Source organism: Arvicola amphibius, chromosome 12 (assembly GCF_903992535.2).
Source record: "Arvicola amphibius chromosome 12, mArvAmp1.2, whole genome shotgun sequence".
NCBI lineage: Eukaryota > Metazoa > Chordata > Mammalia > Rodentia > Cricetidae > Arvicola > Arvicola amphibius.
Window position 1 is genome coordinate 99,878,379 of NC_052058.2, and position 21,603 is coordinate 99,899,981.

Consider the following 21,603-nt stretch of genomic DNA (forward strand, 5'->3'; position numbering starts at 1 on the left):
ATCACGTCTCTCAAGAGCCAATGCCGCTATTTCTCAGGAAGTGAGGTTTGAAGTCAGAACCAATGTGCATGCGTGTCTATGTGCATATATACATGGTGCAGTTTGAATGTATACATGTGTGTCTCTGTGCATGTACACATGGTGCAGTTTGAATGTATACATATGTGTCTCTGTGCATGTACACATGGTGCAGTTTGAATGTATACATATGTGTCTCTGTGCATGTACACATGGTGCAGTTTGAATGTATACATATGTGTCTCTGTGCATGTACACATGCCACATCTGGAACATATACATGTGTTACTGAAAAAGGGGGGGTGAGAATGTGAGTCAAATAACCCAAGTTAATTCCAAAAGATTCCAGTTATAATTCTTTATTATAAGGGCAAACTCATGGAACAGAAACGAGAAGTCCAACCTCATGTGTGTAAAGCGAACCAGCGAGAGACAGAGCACGAGCGAGCCCTGGGCAGGCAGTCAGTTTTCTCTGAGTAACCAAAAGGTCTCCCCCTAACCTGGTCCAGCCTCTTAAAGGTCATTGGCTGAAGGAGGTTCCCCATCATATATGTGCATATACACATGCCACAGCTTGAATGCATACATGGTGTCTATGTGCATATACACATCCCACAGCTGGAATGTATACATGGTGTCTATGTGTGTATACACATGCCACAGCTCGAATGCACACATGGTGTCTATGAGCATATACATATCCCACAGCTCGAATGCACACATGGTGTCTATGTGCATATATACACATCCCAGAGCTCGAACGCACACATGGTGTCTATGTGCATATACACATCCCACAGCTCGAATGCACACATGGTGTCTATGTGCATATACACATCCCACAGCTCAAATGCACACATGGTGTCTCTGTGTGCATACACATCCCACAGCTCGAATGCACACATTGTGTCTATGTGTGCATATACACATCCCACAGCTCGAATGCACACATGGTGTCTATGTGCGCATACACATGCCACAGCTCGAATGCACACATGGTGTCTATGTGCGTATACACATGCCACAGCTCGAATGCACACATGGTGTCTATGTGCATATACACATCCCACAGCTTGAATGTGGCACCAGTTGATTTTCTCCTTCCACCGTGTAGGTCTGGGGGATCAAACTCAGGAAATCAAGTTTGGCAGCAAGCACCTTTACTCGTTGAGCCATCTTGCTGGCCCCAAAATGTCCATATTCTATTGACCCAAAAGACTCAACTCTTGCAATCTAAAAAAACAAATAAAACCAAAAGCTCTCTAATCATCTTAAGCCCTGGTAAGTGGATCACCATCTATGAGGGTCAGAATCCTTTATTTCAAATGAAGTTGCGGCATCTGAGACAGTTCACTCAAGAACCATGACACATGTATGAGAACTTACTTTGTGCCAGGCTCTGCCTATTAGGGGACAACAGGCAGTATCTAATTTGGCACTCATGTGTGCACACATATGATGCATAAGTTCTATGTCACGTTACTCTTCTCCATGGGGAAAGCAAGCTTCCTTGGTGCTGTATCACCTTTCTTGAGATTCCAAGCCTTGGCTGCTGAGATGGCTCAATGGGCACTCACTGCCAAGCACGAGCAGCTGTTTGTTGTTTCAGATCCCTCAGTCTCACATGGTGGAAGAAGAACTCCCAAGAGTTGTTTTCTGATTTACACACATGTACCCCCCCACACACTAAATTATAAAGTAAAATTATAAACCTTTAAAATGTATATATGTACAAAATGACAAAATGTGTGTGTGTTCTCCACCCGCCTCAGCCTTTGAGAAGTTGGGACTACAGACACAGGCCAGTGCACCTACATCAAGTTTATATACATAACTATATGTCCAGAAAATGTCTTAAAATGTGTACAGAGAGGTGAGCAAATAACTAACCTTAGAACAAGGGAATCTAGGGGCCAGGGATGCAGCTCAGCTAGCAGGGCGTTTGCCTACCATCCACGAGGCCTTCCGCTCAATTCCCCTTACACCAGAATCAGACTGGGTATGACACATGCCCAGAAGCTGGCACTCAGAAGTAAGGGCAGGCAGAGCAGGAATTCAGGTTCATCCTTGGCTACAAAACAGGCTTGAGGCTAGCCTAGACTACAGATATGTGTGTGTGTATAGTACTATAGGCATATAGTAAAAATGCAAATATATAAAATTATATATATATTACTTTTTAATCTCCAAGATGGTTTCTAAGAATTAACTTTTACTTGTAAAATTTAAAATTCATAAGATTAAGATAAACATCAAAATATTCATATAGGGAAAACAATTCGGAGGAACATAATAAACCAAAATGTTCAATATGTTCATGACATTTACCTAATGGGTTTCTTTTCTCCCCCCCATTTTTTAAAAAAATTGTTGCATATGTATTAGATTTGTTTTTGCTGGTTTTGAATGCAATGTATTCTGGTAAAATTAAACGTTAGAGATATGACTTTTTGTATCTTTGCTTTCCAAACCTAGCTTCCTCCTGCATGTCCTTTTGTGCACATGCATATTGCATAAGTTGTATGTCTTGTTGCTGTGACAAAATTCCCAACGAAAACGCGTCAGGAAAGACCTCATTGTGGCTCACAGTTTCAAGGGCACAGTCCACCATGGTGGGGAAGGCATGGCCGCAGGGGCACGATGTGGCCGCTCACAACACATCCACAGTCAGGAAGCAGAGAAATGGACGCTGGTGCTCAGCTCACCTTCTCCTTCTTAGGCAGTCCAGGACCCCAGCACAGGGACTACCACTGCCCACAGTTAGTGTAGGCCTTCTGCTCACTATTAACCAAATCTAGAAACTCACAGACATGCCCAGAGGTCTGTCTCCCTGGTGATTCGAGATCCAGTAGAAGCGAAAATCAATACTGACCACTGTATAAATCCCTGCATGTATTTGTTCACAACTCGTGGGAGTCAGTTCTCTCCCTCCACCATGTGGTGCTGGGCACTGAACTTGGTCATCAGGCTTGGCAGCGAGCACCTTTACCCATCAAGCCTTATCTCAAGGGCCCAATGTGGTTTTGGAAACTTGTAACACATTTGTTTGAGACCTTCTGTGATCTCATTCATTGTTATATTTCAGACTCCATGTCACTAAGTGACAGGATGTTCTCACGGTTGACTAAGCAGGAATCTAGAACACAGAGACACAGTTATACAAACACTCTATTACCATCATTTAGGTTGGTTACAGTTTCCTATTTTAACACTACAGCGAATTCCCTTTTTAGAGATTTCTTTGGAAAAAGACTCCAAGAATTGGACTTCTGGGTCCCTATCATTTAAGTTATCTCAATAGACACTCTTCCAAATTGCTCATTTAAATGACTGTATAAGATTTACTCTCCCATCAGCAGTACAGGCACACATCACTGTCAGTGGCTGCTGAACCCTTTCTTTTTTGTCTGTTAATAGAAAGTGGAATCCTGTTATTTAACTTGAATTTCCCTGGAAAAAGGATATGTATCTTCATATTTGTTATACATACGAGTGTTTCTTTTATTCTCTCTCTCTCTCTCTCTCTCTCTCTCTCTCTCTCTCTGTGTGTGTGTGTGTGTGTGTGTGTGTGTGTGTGTGCTGGCAGCAACCAGTTTTCCTCTTCCACTATGTAGTTCCTGGGGATCAAACTGAGGGATGCAGGCTCAGCAGCAAGTTGAGCGACGAGCATCTTGTGTGCCCTGTATCCCTCTACACCGATCTCTGTAAATTTTCACTATATAGTTGTCTGCTTTTCACCGATGGCTAGCTTTACCCAAAATAATTACACGGAAACTGTATTCATTTAAATACTGCCTGGCCCCTGGCCCGTTAGCTGTAGCTTCTTATTGGTTGATTCTCATATCTTGCTTTAACCCATATTCAGTAATTTATATAGCACCACGAGGGGTGGCTTACCAGGAGAGACCTTAACCTGTGTCCATCTCAGAGGAGAAGCATGGCGACTCACTATGGCGACTGCCTGAAGCGTCTCCCCCTCTTTCCCAGAATTCTTTTCTGTCTACTCCGCCTACCTAATTTTCTGTCTCTTAAAGGGCCAAGGCAGTATCTTTATTAATAATGAAAGTAACACACAGACATTCCTCCATCATGCAAGAGTCCTTTAACTAATCTAGAAATGAATCCTTCACTGTAATGTGCAAATAGACTCCATCTTTGTGTTTTGACCTTCATGTGACTTTTTTTTTAAAAGATTCATTTTTTAAAATTCTATGTATGTGTGCATGCTACTGTGTGAGTTTGTGCATGAGCGCAGTGCCCACACAGGCCGTGAGATTCCCCTGGAGCTGGAGGCTGTGAGCCCCTGGATGTGGGCGCTGAGAACTGATCTCAGGCCCTCTGTAAGAGCAGTATGTACTCTTAACAGTTGAGCCACCTCTCCAGCCACTGTGATCTTCGACCTAGTTTTTCATATTCGTATGCCAGATCTGATGAATTTCAGAAGCCACATTTTAATGTCTTCTCTATGCCAAAGTCATGCACCTTATCCAAACTTCCTTCTAAAACGCTCATCATTTTTCCATGTTTATTTCTACCATCTGAAATCACGGTCCCTGTTCCCAGCCCCTGGAGCCTGCACTTTCTACTAAAGCCCCAAGCTCTCCCATGCCACCTTGCCTATATGCTGGCTAGTGCCTCCTGAGACAAACAAAACAACAAAGACAAGACACCTTCCCGCTGGTGACCGCGCCCAGGGGACAAAGCACTTGCCGTGCAAGCCTGAGGATTTGAGTTCGATCCTTGAACTCTCACGAAAGTAGAAAGAACTGACAACTGACTCCTCAAAGCTATCCCGACTTCCTCATGCACACTGTGGCACCACACACCCAACAACAACAACAGCAGCAGCAGCAACAGCAGCAACAACAACAATAGCAACAACTCAGCAGCAGCAGCAGCAGCAACTCAGCAACAGCAGCAGCAGCAGCAGCAATTCGTTCCCTCAGCAAAACTGTCTGCTCATTTCTTGAAGACAGCTCAACCAGGACTTAGAAAATGATAAAACAAAAATAACAGCTCACAGAACTGACTGCCCCCTTGTCTGTGTTCCTGTGGCAGTTTGTCCTGCCATGCCAGTAAAAGCATGCCTATCTTTCCCACTTACTGCGGCAAAACATGTCTGAGGCCATCTGTGTATTCAGCACTTTGTTTAATGAACGAATGAATAAAACAAACAGTCTCTGTTTTTAAAAAGGACTCTATTAAACCTTCCAATAGAGTAGAGCGCTTCTGACCATGCTAATCAGACTCTTCCAGAGGATTCCTCTGAGAGAAAGACCTCAACTCCCTCACAGCTCCACCACCATGAATCCAGTTTGTCCTCTCTGCCGAGGAAGAGGCCAACACTGAAGTCCAGAGCCAGCCAGCCCTTCTAGACGATCTAAGCACACCGTGCTAGCTGAGACCCCTTCAAAGCAGCTACGGCCCAGCACCCAGGAACCAGGAGAATTACACTGTTATGGAAGAAAGCGTCTTCTAGGACACGGACTGCATCCCCACAATTTTCTCCTGGAAGTACACATATCCGGCTACCTACTCTCTCCCAACAAATGAATTTGCTGCTATTACAGCTTGCTATTTAAAAAAAGCCAGGAAATAGCCCAGAAAAAAAATGCTAGCAGCATTATTAGTGTAAACTGATAGAAAAAAAGAAAGAAAGAAAGAAAAACAACCGTTTACACCAGGAAAGCTCCCTAAAATAATCACTACCCAATGCCTTGGGGGTGCACATCTCACACCCCTGGGGTAAGCAATGACCTTGACTGTCCCTAAGAGCCTCCCCCAATCTCTGTCAGACACAGAAAACAGTTTCTCTAAAGAAAAACAGTTTCTTTAGCTTCTCTAAAGAGTATCTCTAAACAGTATGTTCTTGGCTGTAGTTTTCTCTAATTTTTTTTACGACTTTTAAAATTGTGTGTGTGTGTGTGTGTGTGTGTGTGTGTTTCACATGTAGGCAGCGCCCACTCCTAGCACGTTAGAGAAGTCCTGTTCTGTCACTCTGATTTATACCTTTGAGAAGGGTCTCCTACTGAACCCAGAGCTAGGTTGGCATCTAGCATGCCTAGTGGCGTTCTTGTCTGTCCCTCTAAGGCTCTGGGGTTATAGGAGCCAGGACTTGCTTTCCACATGGGTGGTGGGGATTCAAACTCACTCCCTCATGCTTGTGCAGTAAGTGCTCTTAACAATCCCTCTAGCTCCGGTTGTGTCTTTTTGAAGAACCCAATACATTAAGTCACCAAAAAGTTCCTAATTTTAGAAGAAAAAAAATATTTTTAAGGCAGGGCCTCACGTAGTCAAGGCTGGCTCTGAACTTCCCATAAAGACAGGGATGACCTTGAACTCCTGATTCTTCTGTCTTTGCCCCTCATCTGTCAAGGGCTGGGGTTGCTACCATTGCTGGGGACGGAATTCAGGGTGCGCTAGGCACTCTCCCTGCTGAGCTGCTCCCAACCCTAAGATGGGACACTTTTATTTCTGGCTGTGAGCCTGGCCTTTAACGGCCGAGCCATCTCTTCAGCCCAGATGTGCTACTTTTAAAACAAACATTTATTTCATTTTCATTCACATTTCAAAACATTTCAAGTGTTTTGCTCATTTTAGAACAAGAAAGGAAAGAAGAGGGCAATGGAGGGAGGGAAGAAGGGAGGAAGAAAGGAAAAGAAGAGAAGAGAACGGCAAAGAAAGACCTCCATAGGGAAAGATCAAGCCGAGGTTTAATTTTTTAAAGCTTTATTTGACAATTTAAAAAGCTCACTGTGGAGGAAGGGATGCGAAGGTGTGCCGGCACGCTCACCAGGACGAGGTGGGATTAGCCTTGTATCTCTCATAATCTCCTCCGCAGAAGAAGGCAATTTCAGTCTCACTGGCTGAAAAGAAGCACGGGGAAGGAGAGAAACAGTATTTTAATGTGAAACTAGGTTTTGAGCAAGTATGGAAATCTGTATTACGCTGGTCTGTTATCACGGATGTTGAAATGAAAAGGCAAAGCAGCGGTTGGACTGAATAACTTTCCACCAAACCAGCCAGAAGCGTCAGTGTGGCTAGAACGGATTAAAACTCAAATAATTCAAAAACAAAAGGAAGAGTGATTCACGATAGTGAGACGGTTAAGGAGCCTTCTGCCGAGCCTGGCAGCCTAAGTTCAACCGTCAGAGCTCACAGGTGGAGGGAGAGAACGAATCCTTTCAAGCTGGCCTCTGACTTACACACACTCACACACGCACACATGCATGCACAAATAAATGCAATTTAAAAACTCAAAAACAATCTCCTTAAAATCAAGAGTTAACACAAGAGTGAAGATTTCCAAGAGGTACCTACATTGTTCACTTATTTCCCTGGAAAATAAAAAACCTTGATCTCTTTCAAATAGTCAGTTCCAGAAAGGAAAGGACTCCCTCTGCCCCCCAAAATTTGCCCGTAGGTATAATAATTTAATACTTAGAGGATCAGTGGAATATTTTACAGATCACTTTACATTCTCCCTCATGACCCATCAAAATATGTGTCTGAAGAAGTTAATTTTTGGCCCCGCTCATGATTAATTCATGAGGCTTCAGCAATATGCAAAGTGAAAGACACAAATTGGCTTCTATGCAATACCTTCAAATGCCTCTAATTATTCACGGGGGAAATGGCTCAGCTAAAGGACCCACAGAAGTTCAGGGCGGCCACGAAGCTTTCAACCTAGCGGGTCAAGGACTCCGTCTTCTAAAACAATAAGTCAGCAGCATTATTAATTCAGATCTGATGGAGAGCCTTCCCATTATTAAACATGTGGTTCTTCAAGGTGTTGGCACCCACAAGTTCCACACTGGCTTTTTAAAATTAAACCACGAGTTAATACAGTCTGCTCGGCTTTCACAGAAGGCAAAAGGGCCTTCCGAAGCTCAACAAGAAAACAGACGTGATTATTCGTAATGAATACTGAGCACTCAATTAACATAGGCGCTCCGAAGAGACAAGGAAAACTCTTCACCCCAAATAAATAGGATGAGGAGTGCAGAGGATTAGCACCGGTCTGCAGCGTTTGGCTCTAATCTCATCATTAGATTCTATCACAAAAGAATGAAATTCAAGAGATTAGCATGACATTTCATTAAGAATGCTTTCATTGTTTGCAAGAATATCATATGTAGTATCTCTCTGCCATAAATTACCCTGTGCTCTCGAGAAAATAAACAAATACAGAGAGGGGAAAAACGATATGACCATGTCCACGGATTCTTGGTCCAGACATACTTCATCCATGGGATTAAATTTAATCCAAGTGGTTGATAATTTGATTGGGAACTCTCATGGCATTGAGCCTGGGTAGGGGGGCACCACAGAAAGAAGCTGAGAATCAAAGACGGGCTGGAGATGAGCCTCCCTCAGCGAAGAGTGGGTTAGGAAGCCAGCCGGTCAGCATCTTGGCAAGTTATCGCATTTCAAAGAATCAGCTGACTGTAAAAAGGGGGCTGGAGGGGCTGGGAGATGACTCTGTGGGGAAGAGCACCTGCTCTGCAAGCATGGGGACCAGAGTTCAAATCCCCAGCACCCATGTAAAAGCTGAGCATGGCTGTGTACGTGGGGTGGAGACAGGAGGATCCTGAGAGCAAACAGCCCAGCTGAAACCGTTCAACGGTGAAACTGTGAGTGTCCAAGTCAGTGAGACCCTGTCCCGAGGTTATAAGGCAGAGAGTAATAGAGGAGACACTGGATGTCCTGCTCTGGCCTCCACACGCATGCTACAAACACACAAGTGCATGCGGGTGTGGCTACAGAAACTTGCTATGCTAGGGGAAGGTATCGGGGCACTACCCTTTGCAAAACCACAACAAAACGTTATTTCTGAAGGGAAGCATACTCAGGGCAAGAGCCACCTGATGAGTCCTCCCTCTCATCCTTCTTTGCTTTTTGACAAACTACAAATGAACTAATGGGAGGGAAGACAGAAAGGACTGGGGAGATGGCTCAGCGCTTCAGAGTATTCTCTGTGCAAGCAAGAGGCACCATGTAAAAGGCTTAGTGGTCTCACATGCCTATAAGCCCAGTTCTGTGGGAGGTAGAGAGCCGGAACTTGGTAGCCACCACCCTTGCTCCAGGTCTTAGGGAAATGAAGAGGAGAGAGACAGAGCAGACACCCGACGCCCTCCTGTGGCCTCTATGAATGCACCTCCATACAAGCACGCTACACATATGCATGCATGCAAAATTAAGCATAAGACAGCTGTACTCTTGGCATAGGGGCATGCCCGAAATCCTAGCACTGTGGAGGCTGAGGCAGGAGGATCCAGGCTACTGGCATGGATTACACAGAAATAACTTGCCTCAAAAAACTCCAGCTAAACAAACAAAAAAAGATTTTAGACTTTAGCAACATAGTTTCCAAGTGGAAAGAATAATGGTTTTTAAAAACCTGGATATCTTTTGGAAATATTTGGGAGAATGGGTTCATGTACTTACAATTTTTAACAACTTAAACAGGGATTACAAATGATTTTGTTTTTGAGACAGTTTTCTGTAGATCAAGTCTTTCCTTTGTAGATGGGGTTGACTCTGAACCTCTTATCCTGCCTCTGCCTCCCAAATGCTGGGGAGACAGACGTGGACCACCATGTGCAATGCTGGAGCTAAAGCTGGGGCTTTGCGATGATCACAAGCACTGTCCCAATGGAGCTGCATCCCCTCCCTAAATGACTGTGACCACTATAGAGTCACTCTCTCCACTAGTATCTCGTCAACTTACTCCCCGAGTTCTATTTAAGAGTTCTTAAGCACAGCAGAGAGGAGTCAGTAGGAAGAAGGCAACTGGCTTTAAATTAAAGTGTACAGTACAGTCTGTTCAGAGGTCTCGGCGTGGGAATCTGGAGAAAGTGAGATCTAAAACCAAGTGTCTTCTCGTCACTATCAAATAAAACCAGGAGACCCCCCCCCAAATACACTGTGGAACCTCTGAATGCTGGCATACCATTGTAACATGAGCTAGGACATCCAGACTTTGGATATAACACTAATAATTTGATAACACTGCTAAACAGATTTCACACACTCATTCACTCAAACACATGTGCACACACACATACATGCACACACCTTTCATGGGAGATTGATAATTACTCCAATTAAGAGAAAGAATTATCTATTCTAACTCTGAAATCTCAAGAGAAATTAAATATAGTTTAATTACTCCTCTGACCTATTGAAACAAACTTATCAGCTATCAACAAAGACACTACAAGCTATCTACATTCCCGACTTTCTGCTGTGACTTATATAGTCTGAGAAAAGCTGACATACGTCTGCTTTGGGGGACATCCAGGACAGATTGTCAAGCGATGATAATAGTATGTTTTTGCTTGTTTTTTTTTTTTTTTTTTTTTTTAAATTAGTGCTCAGAGCAAAGTGAGGTGAAAAGAAAAAGCCTCACTCTTCTGCTCTAGGAAAGCGTTTTGTCCTTTCTTTTGTATGTATGTGAATGTGCACCTGTGTACACATATGTGTGCATGTGCATGCAGAGGCCAGAAGTCAACCTTAGGTGTCACTTCTCAGACATTATACACCTGGTTTTTGAGATTTGGTTTTGTTTATTTTTTGTGTATGGGTTTTTGCCTACATATATGTCTGTGCACCGCATGCATACAGTGCCTGTGGAGGCCAGAAGAGGGCGTCAGAGCCCATGAGACTGGAGTTATGGGTGAGTCACTCACTGAGCCACCATGTGTTGTGATTGAACCTAGGTCCTCTGGGAGAGTAAGCAGTGTTCCTAAATGTTGAGCCATCTCTCCAGCCCCCACCTGGTTGTTTATGAGGTGGGGTCTCTCACTGGCCTAGGAGAGTAGGCCAAGTAGGCAGGCCGGCTGGCCAGCAAGCCCTGGGGACCTGCCTATCTCCTCCCTCCCAATGCTGGGATTAGCAGTATGCTCGAGCATACCTAGCTCTGTTACACAATCTGAGGGGACCGGACTTGGATCCACACGCTCACAAAACCCTAAGCTTCAAACCCCCCAGAGCAGAACTCACAGCTGAGGGCTACTTCTAAGTCTGATCAGTGGAGGCAGAAGTGAAAGGGAATTGGTCTAGACAGCTGGGATCTTCATGTCATGCTTGCTTTGAATGTCTGTATCGCGCTGGCCATGGAAATCAGCAAACAACAACACATACTGAGACATCTGAGCTTCCATACACCAGGCCCATGGCTGCTTGGAGCTGGAAAGGTAAGCACATCCATGCAGTGGAATGCAATCCAGCCATGAAGAGGATGGAATCCTAACGAGTACAGCAACACACATAAACTAGAGGGCGTTGGGAGAAGGAACACGCCAGCCACAGGAAGACAAGTACCTGTGGGCACTCACTCCAGTGTGAGGGACGGCTCAGTGGGTAGAGATCTGGTTGCAGTGTGCTGGATCTCTAGCACCCATGTAAAAAGCCGGGCGTGGAGGTCCGTGTCTGCAGCCCCAGCACTCGGGGACAGGAGGCAGAGGCAGAGGCAGGAGGGTCTCTGGAGCTCATGGGCCAGTCAGCCTAGACAAGTGCCACGGTCAGTGAGACCCTGCCTCAAAATATAAGGTGGTGCCAGGCGGTGGTGGCGCCAGGCGGTGGTGGCACCAGGCGGTGGTGGCGCCAGGCGGTGGTGGTGCCAGGCGGTGGTGGCGCACACCTTTAATCCTAGCACTCGGGAGGCAGAGGCAGGGGGATCTCTGAGAGTTCGGGGCCAGCCTGGTTTACAAAATCTAGTTCCAGGACAGGCTCCAAAGCTATAGTGAAACCCTGTCTTGAAAAAACAAAAATTAAAGAAAGAAAATTAAGGTGGAGAACACTTGAGTTAGGTATTCAGTGCTGACCTCTGGCCTTCACACGAACATTCACACACACAAACTTACACCCCACTGTGGTGGTTTGAATAAAAATGGCCCCCATAGGCTAACAGGGAGTAGCGCTATTAGGAAGTATGGCCTTGTTGAAGTAAGTATGTCATGGGGGGGGGGGGCGCTTTGAGGTTTCAGAAGCTCAAGCAAGGTCCAGTGGCTCACTCTCTTTCCTGCTGTCTGCCAATCTAGATGTAGAATTCTCAGCTACCTCTTCAGCAAGCACCAAGACCAGCGACTGAATGTGTCTTGAGATGGCATGACTCAGGAGGATTCTAGGCCTGACATAGGCTGCACAATGATAACATTAGCAAACACCTCCATCTACAGGAGGAAGTAAACCACAGGATACGGCAACGGCGCTGGAGATACTCCTGCCATGATATGAGAACGAATGACGGCAGATACCCGAAGACAGTACTGCTTGGAGGAGTGCACAGGATAAGGCCAAGAGGAAGGCCCCAAATCGCTGGGTAGACAGCAAAAAGGAAGACTGTAGAACCTTGGGTATGACAATAACACGAGCATCTAGGACTGCCCAGGATAGGAACTGGAGAACGTAAACATAAATGTAAACGGGCTGCCCACGCATGCGTAAGCACGGCCGGGTCGTAAATGATGACGATGATCTTTAGCACCAGGTCTGCTTGCGTGCTGCCATGCTTCCTGCCGTGCTGACAATGGACTAAACTTCAGAAATGAAAGCTAGCCCCAGTTATACGCTTTCCCTTGAAGAGGTGCTGTGGTCATGGCGTCTCTTCACAGCAATAGAGACCCTCACTAAGACACCCACGGACACAAACACATACAAAATCTACACACATTTTAAAAAGTTGTTTTCACAGAATTAGAAGGCTTGCAGGGGTCAGGATATATTGAATTCAAAATGGCTAGAAGGACAGATTTGGCATGTTCCCAACATAAAAAAGTAATAAATGTCTGAAGTGACAGACTTGATCATTATGTGTGTATGTATGCATGCATGTATGTATGCATATGTGTGTATGTACTGGTGAATCAAAATATGGCACTGTTCTCCACAGAGTGCACAAATGCCTTTAGTTATAAATATATAAAATTGATACAAACACATAAAATCACATCAAAAAGTGATACTTTAAAATAACACAAAATATGGCAGGAGTGGAGCTTGCTAGTGTGTGTGAGGCCCTGAGTTTACTCCCTGGCATTGCTCGAGAAGAGGAAACTGTAAACAAACCTTCACAAAGACTAATGGGGAGGGCTGAGGAGACGGCTAGGCTGCTGACCAAGTGAGAAAGCTGTTACTTGATGATCTGCTTTCTAAATTCCACTCCAGAGGTGGGGGGTGGGGCACTGTAATCCCAGTGCTGTGACAGCAGGAGCAGGTGGCCCCTGGAGCTCAGCCAGCCTAGCCTACTTGGTGATTTTCAGGTAGGGAGAGACCTTGTCTCAGAAAACCGAAGTGGCCATCTCCTGAAGAATGACAGTTGAAGCTGTCCTCGGGCCTCTACAGTCACATGCACACATATGCACTCCTACATGAACACACACACACACGCCCCTCCAGTAAAGGAAGAAGCGTCTGTAGGGGTGCATTCTGAATCTGTTTTGGAAGCCCAGCCAGCATTACTGAATCCAGATGCCACTGTTACAACCGTTAATATGAAGTCACTGACGGCCCAGTGACACAGAAGATGAGAACCAACCCCAGGGAACTGTGGGAATATTAAAGAAGCAGGCCGGCAAGAGGCCTTCCCCAGATGAGCAGCGCTGGTGTGGCCCACTGTCACCAGCTTTAACGTCTCAAACACAGGCTGCTCTGTGAGCGTCACCAGGCCATGAATCCTGAGAACAGATCCAGAGAACAACAGTAACACAGGGAAAGGTGAAATAGATAAAACAGAACCGCAAAGCTCGCGTGCTTTTCTTTCTGAGGTGAATCAGTCCATGAGACTTTCATTATTAAGAACAACCTTTGCCAGGCGGTGGTGGCGCACGCCTTTAATCCCAGCACTCAGGAGGCAGAGGCAGGCGGATCTCTGTGAGTTCGAGGCCAGCCTGGTCTACAAGAGCTAGTTCCAGGACAGGCTCTTAAAAAAAAAAAAAGCTGCAGAGAAACCGAAAAAAAAAAAAAAAAAAAAAGAACAACCTTTAAGTCGTGTAGGTTAAATGTCTTGGTGAAACTCCCTCCTCCTTCCAGAAGTAAACTGTACTCTTCTTTTTGATGTGTGTTGTGTAGGTGTGTGCAGTATTTGCATACAGGTGCACACAGAGGCCAGCAAAGCATGCCAGCATCCTGTCCCATCACTCTCCACCTTGTCCCTTCCGAGGGCCTCTCACTGGAGCTACGGTGGCAGTTGGCAAGCCCTAAGGGATCTCCCATCTTCATCTCCCACAGTTCCAGGGTTATAGGTGAATGTGTGTGGTCATGCCCAGCTTTTTATATGGGTGTTGGGGATCCGAACTCAGGTCCTCATGCTCAAGCCACAATGCTCTTACCCACTGAGTGATCTTCCCAGTCCTAAAGCAAATCATTTTATTTACACAAGCCCACCAAAAAAAAATGGGCACTACTGTCAGGAATATACTGTGGGATGGTATATACTGTATACTACTGTGTGAAATACATCGTGGGGTGGTATATACAGTATACTACTGTGTGGGTATACCATGGGTGGTATATACTGATACTACTGTATGGAATATACCATGGGGTTCTATATACTGTATACTACTGTGTGGGTATACCGTGGGGTGGTATACACTGTACACTATTGTGTGGAATAACTGTGGGGTGGTATATACAGTATACTACTGTGAGGAATATACTGTGGAGTGGTATCTTACTGTGTGGGTATACTGTGGGGTGGTATATACTGTATACTACTGTGTGGAATATACCGTGGGGGTGCTATATACAGTATATTATTGTGTGGTATTTACTGCATACTACTGTGTATATACTGTGAATATACTGTGGGGTGGTATATACTGTATACTACTGTGTGGTATATACTATATACTACTGTGTGGGTATACTGTGGGGTAGTATATACTGTATACTACTGTGTGGAATATACTGTGGGGGTGCTATATACAATATATTATTGTGTGGTATATACTGTATACTACTGTGTGGAATATACTGTATACTACTGTGCGGATTGTACCGTGAGGTCCCAGTAAAGCAGAAAGTCTACAGAGGAACAGAGTGTTGCTCTCTTTTCTCGGTTCCCCTTCCAGGCTTTCTTTTCCAACTCCCTCAGAAAGTCAGGATGACACATTTATCATACTGACACTATTCCCATGGCAACTGGCTGTGATTACAGACTGACAGCTCTTTGGTGAGATCAAGGAGTGAAGGGGGGGGCGAGCGCTGACTTTGAGTTTTCTCCTAAACCTCCCCGAAGCCTAAGCAGATGCAGCTGGGAAGGAAAATTCCCTAGAAATATCACACTTGACAACTCGATTCCCACTTGTAATTTCTTGCTGCTCTCGGGGGACCTTGTGTCCTCCCCCAGATATAACCAAGGCTTGCTCCCCAGAGGACAGAACACAGCTCTAGGAAGCAGAGGAAATTGTTTCTAGGAGGGACCCACATGCTGCCTTGTCAGGTCGAGAGAGCATTTTGGGGATCCCTAGATCACTCTAAGCCCAGAGGTGACCCAGCAAAAGTGATCCAGTTTGAATCAAAGTCTGATCAAAGCCTTAAAACAAGAATGATAAAGTACTTGCCTTGCCAGCATCAGGACCTGGGTGCCATCCTCAAAATCCACTTTGGTTTTGTGTGTGTGGGGGGGGGGGGAGGTTCAGACAGGGTTTCTCTGTGTAGCTTTGGAGCCTGTCTTGGAACTCACTCTTTAGACCAGGCTGGCCTTGAACTCACAGAGATCCATCCACCTCTGACTCCTGGGCTGGGATTAAAGGCGTGCCTCACCACAGTCTGGCCAGAGTTCACATTTTTAAAAAGGCCAGATGTAGTGCACACACTTGTAAGCCCCACACTCAGAGACTGGACACAGGCAGGTTTCCAGGGCTCACTGTCTGGCTGGTGTGTGATTCCTCCTCCATATACACCTACGAACATGAACTGTGTACCTTTTATTATTTAAATAGTATTTAATATGGCTATGTATGTGTGCATGTGTGTCTGTGTGGGTATGTACATGTGTGGGTGAGTGTGGCCAGAAAGACTGAAGCTGGAATTACAGGCAGCTGTGAGCACCTAGTGTGAGCGCTAGGATGCAGGTTTGTCTTCTGGAAGAGCGTCAGTGCACGTAACTGCTGAGCCATCTCTCCAGCTCCACATGCAGGTTTTACATGATGATGACATCACGCAACATATCCTTCATCCGTGGGATAAACACCCACATCAGCATTTCAGATGGGAACCTGAGAGGGAACCCTACCGCCCTTCCGAATGGGAACCTGAGCAGGCCCGCCCCTGAAGACTTGGAAGATCTGACAGAAAGTGGTCCCTGACAACAGAGCCTGGGAAGCGCATGCTCTCGGCAGACGAGCATGAGAAAATCCTTTCCCACACTGTATCCTCCCCCAGGCTCAGTTTTTATTTATGACTGCCAATCTTGTAACAACTGCTGCTTGTTCAAGATGGACACACTGGATAGAAACAGGTTCTGGGCCCCAGTCTTGGGAGCCAGGGTGCAGCTCTAGATTTTTGGCTCTGCTGTGCACGCAGCATCTACTGCAGCATGCATTTGTTGCCCTAACAATGCATGGAAGTATCTTTTGACATGCTAACTGTTCATTCAATCTGTATAGGTTTTCATCTATCTTTTCTGTACTAACTGCAAGGTTGTTTGCATGTATGTCTATGTTGTATGTGTCTATACACGAGTGTGTGCATGCGTCTCTTTGTGTGCGTGCGTGTGTGTGTGTGTGTGTGTGTGTGTGTGTGTGTGTGCATGTGGAGATCAGAATTTGTTATAAGAAATCTTCCTCAGTCATTTCCCACTTTGTTTTTAAATTAAATTAATTTTTTCAATTGTGCATACATGAACGTGCTCAGTGATCATGGAAGTATGAAGAAAGTATAAGCACTTGAGTTACAGGAAGTGGTAAGCCCAACATGGGTGCAAGAGACAGGATCTCACTGAGCCTGGATCTCAATGACTGGTTAGTCTGGCAGGCCAGCAAGCCCTAGGGATCCTCCTGTGTCCACCTCTCCAGCACTGAGATAATAGAAGTGGGGTCACCATACTTTGCTGGCTTTGTTGCTTTCTGTCCTCCCTCCCTCCCTCCCTCCCTCCCTCCCTCCCTCCCTCCCTCCCTCCCTCCCTTCCTCCCTCCCTCCCTTCCTCCCTCCCTCCTTCCCTTTCTCTCGCCCTTCCTTCCTATTTTAAAGTGTGCTAGGGACTGAGCTCAGGTTTTTACCCAACAAACACCTTACCCATCACCTCTCTGAGTCCTGAAGAGCTCTTCAGTCAGGCTAGCAGCCTTTCATGTGTCCTGTAACATACCTAACACACATACTCATGCTTTGCCCCTTCACCTTTAGGGCTGTGTCTCATTTAGGGTTTACACTGCTGTGATGAAGACTGTAACGGAAGCAGACACCGAGGATGAGTGCTGCCCCCTGGCTTGCTCTGTCTGCTTTCTCTGCACCCAGGATCAGCAGTCTGGGGGTGGCACCATTCACACCGAGCTGGGCCTAGCTGGCACAGTCCCTTTGCTCTTTATTCTTAGGGTCATGGCATCCTCTTCCCCTCTGCAGCCTCTCCTGTAAGGTCATGAACTAATGTTCTTATTAGACAACAAGACAGCTCAACTGGTGAAGACACTTGAAGTCCTAAGTTCCACTCCCCGGGACCCACGTGGTGGGAGGGGAGAGCCAACTTTCACAGGTTGTCCTCTGACCTCCATGTGCTCACCACAGTGCTTATCATTAGGCCCTCACACATCATACAAAGATGCATACAAAAAAATAAGTATAAAAGTCTTTTCGAGACAGGGTCTCACTATGTAGCTCTGGCTGTCCTGAAACTCACTCTGTAGACCAGGCTGGTCACCAACTCACAGAGATCTGCCTGCTTCTGCCTCCCAAGTGTTTGAATTAAAGGCATGTGTCACCACACCCAGAAAGTAAAAATACTTTAAATTTGCTTTTATATTGTAACAATTCATCTCGAATTTTTTTGTTAAATAGAGACAGAGTTAGAGATTTGAAATTTGTTTCCTAGAAACTCACATAGTTTTTGGCTAATCCATTTCCTCCCTGTTTATTGCGAGGCGTCAACTTTATTATCTCATAGTCTTGCTATAGTTTGCGTCGGATTTTCACTGTTTCACTGAGTTACCCGTCCAGTCCACATCAATACCAGTCTATAATGTTCGTTTAGGTGTAGGCTTTCAAAGCCAGCCCGGCTTCCTCACCTTCTAGAAGTCTCAATCCGACAAGTGCCACCTGCTATAAAAGCAGCATTTGACACACCAAGCGTCAAGTTAAAAAATCATTTCTCACTGACATAAAATAAACATTCAATACCTATTTGAAGGATGACTTTTTTCAAATAGCAAAAAACACTAATTTATCACTTATTCATTTACAGACAGGCCCTCAGCAGACAGTCCAGATTGGTCTGGCACTTGCTATGTAACCCAGGATGACCTGAAATGCACGGCCCCCAGCCTCAGCCTCCCTGTGCCAGGATTAAAGGCATGCACCACCATACCCAGAAAGATGCCACTGTAATTGTCCCAAATCTGATTTTACTTCCAGGGAACTTGATCATGGATGAAGTTGCAGAAAATAATATACGTATCAGAGAATACAATTCCTATGCACAATTCACGGGGACAGAAAAATATTTTTGAATCTCAAGTAACAATAAATCTACTGTATTCATAATACAAACAGGCACTAATTGTTGCAAATTGTTTAGACTTAACACAGAGATCAGATTTACGATTTCATAACTTGCCATTTATTTTATGTGTGTGTGTGCGTGTGCGTGTGTGTGTGTGTGTGTGTGTGTGTGTGTGTGTGTTTGTGCGTATGCAAGTCTATACAGACGCAAGAGTCTGTGTGTGCAGAGGCCAAAAGATGACATCAGTAGTCCTGATTACCATCTTATTCCCTTGAGGCAGCGTCTCTCACCAAACCTCTAGCTAAGCTGGCAGCCAGCAAGCCCTAGAGACCCTCCTAGCTCCATCTCCCTCTCTGCTGTGGTTATGGGTACATATATGACCGCACTCAGTATCTTTTTACAGGGGTCCTGGGGATCAAATTCAGGTTCTCACGCTTGCACAGCAAGCTCGCCTACCTACTGAGCAATCTCCCCAGCCCCTTGACCTATTGTTTTAAATCCTATTTCGAGGAAAAGACCACTGTCAGGAATTCACAGAAACCACGTGACTCCTTTAAAGGTGAATTCCTGCCATGTGGTGGAAGTGACTTAACAGAAACTGCTGTCCAAAACAACACCAACAAAACTGTACGGCTTCCCAGTGTGGCCCTCACTGCCCATGCCTCTTACCCACTGTACCCGGGGACTTCTGGAGGAAGCGGGCACTGGGACGCTGTCCTGCTCTCTAACCACAGAGGTGTCACAGGCAGTGTGTGCCTTCTGCTTGGAACTCCTGCTCGCTCATGCACATACTGAAGGTGTAAGTAGAAGAACACTGACACCTAATGGCCAGGAGATGGGCCACACGGCACGTCTCTCAAATAGAACTGAATGCACATTCTAGTGGGAAAGGCTAAACAAGGTAATTTTCCCATGTACACACCAGGCTTATAGTCTAAATTCCACAGCTTGGCGCACCGAGAGTCTTGAGTGAGTATCAGAAGTTGCTCTGCGTGTTGTACAAACATCTTATTTCATTATTCTACATTAGTTCCACTAGGTCCATTTCTCTCCAACAGCGCTGATGACAGTCGGCAGTTACTGTACTAATAGCCTGCCAATCATTTAAAATGACCCTCACCAGAGTTCTGAGCGAACCTGAAAAGAACTATCTGCGTTCTGCACACATGCAGGCAAATTGTGGTGCCCTCGGTCAAATGATCAGAATGTGCAGCTTTCTCAGCACGGGGGCGGGGAGGTTGCTTTGGGAGGATTTTCCAGATTCTATCATCTTCATACACAGACCAGGAAACCCAGTGCCCTCCCTCCACCCCAGCCCGTCTCACCTATTCCTGAGTCCTTCAGCGTTCTGTCTTCTTTCAGTAGGAGTGTGTCGTCGTCCTCCAAACCCAACACCAGCTCATTTGTCTAGAGAGAAAGAATCCCCACTTGGTCAGCACACTTGGCCAAGATGTCCTGAAGACCTGAGAGTCATACTTGGAGGAGCTGAGAAACAGCCCAGTCAGCAAAGTGTTCACCCTGCAAGTACGAGGGCCTGCGTTTGGAACCCCGTGCCATGTAATCCCAGTGATGGGGAGGTGGAGACAGGAGGATCCCTGGAGCTCACTGGACAGCCAACCTAGCCAAACAGCAAGTCCCAGGTGCAAAGAGAGACCCTGTATCAAAAAGGAATGCGATGGGGCTGGAGAGATGGTCCAGGAGTTAGAGCTTGCTGCGCTATCATGAAGATTGGAGTTTAGATTCCAGCAACACGTCGGGCAGCTCACAAAAGCTCCAAAGGATCCAAAACTCTCTTCTGGACTCTACAGCCACCCTCCCGCACACTCACATGGACAGACACAAATAAGAAAGAAAGAAATGTTTTAAAAAGTAAAGTGGACAACATTAGAGGAAGACATCCAACACCAACTTCTAGCTTCCATACTGCACGCACTCAGGATGTACTTGTGCACACACCCATGAACATGCACATACCACACACACACACACACATACACACACACACTAAGTCATGTGGCATTAAGGAGACAGCAGAGAAGATGCAGAACATAGACTACTAAGTGCCAGCCCGCAAGCAGCGCAGACAGTGCTACAAACAGGCTTTGGAAACAAAGCTGCGGCTCTAACACAGGTTCCCTGGGCGCCCAGCTCTGTGCACCCAACACTGTAAACTTCTCCAAGCTTCAGTTACCTTGCAGCTACAAAAGGCGAAGTGAGTGCAGCTTCCCCCTTTCCTGGTGTTAAGGAGGATGCGCCATGGCCCGTCTAGACCCTCAGTACTGAGTGCGCCCTCTATGTCTGCTGTCACCATGTTGCAAGAACCTGTGAAGAATTGCAAAAATGCAGGCCTGGGGCATGTGGCTCATCAGAGATGGAACTGAAGACACATTCTTGACAATGTGACGTCTGAGAGAAGCGGACGTGGCCTTAAGTGGCCCCAAGGGCACATATCTAAAAACCACGCCCAAGCAGACAAGGATTTCAGCCTGTGTCCCATTTGCTGTTGTATTTCTAAGTGATGTGGAGAGGTGGTGGATTCTGTTCTCCAGTGATATCTGCAGATGTGGATGGACATCACTGGAGACGATCTGGGGTTGTTGTCTCCCCTGACTAACACCTGGAAGTTACTGCAGATGGGGCACACAGTACCACAGCCAATCAGAATTCAGTTGTTTAGTCATCTATTCTAGTTCCACGTATGTGTGTGCATGTGAGTACATGGGTACATGTGTAATGGAGGCCAGGAGTCAGTGTTGGGTGGCTTGCTCAATCTCCACTCCACTGTATTTTTTATAACAGGGTCTCTGGTAGCTTGAAAGAAAATAGCCCCCAAATGGGAGTGGCACTATTAGGAGGTGTGGCTTTGCTTGAGTGGGTGCTACCTAGTTGGAGGAAGTGTGTCACTGTGGGAGCAGGCTTGTGCT

The 21,603-nt window shown here is 45.8% G+C and overlaps 1 protein-coding gene across 4 annotated transcripts in view; it reads right to left on the minus strand.

The window, feature by feature from the left end:
* Positions 1-6,730: 6,730 nt before the first annotated feature.
* Positions 6,731-21,603, minus strand: part of C12H2orf76 (chromosome 12 C2orf76 homolog) — a 61,954-nt gene continuing 47,081 nt past the window's right edge. For all 4 annotated transcript variants that reach the window (XM_038349086.1, XM_038349087.1, XM_038349084.1 and 1 more), the window contains 2 exons: positions 20,005-20,086; positions 6,731-6,884 (listed from right to left, as the gene is read on the minus strand). In XM_038349086.1, coding sequence (XP_038205014.1) covers positions 6,808-6,884; positions 20,005-20,086 — 159 coding nt within the window. In that variant the 3' untranslated portion in view covers positions 6,731-6,807. The remainder of the gene's footprint in view (positions 6,885-20,004; positions 20,087-21,603) is intronic.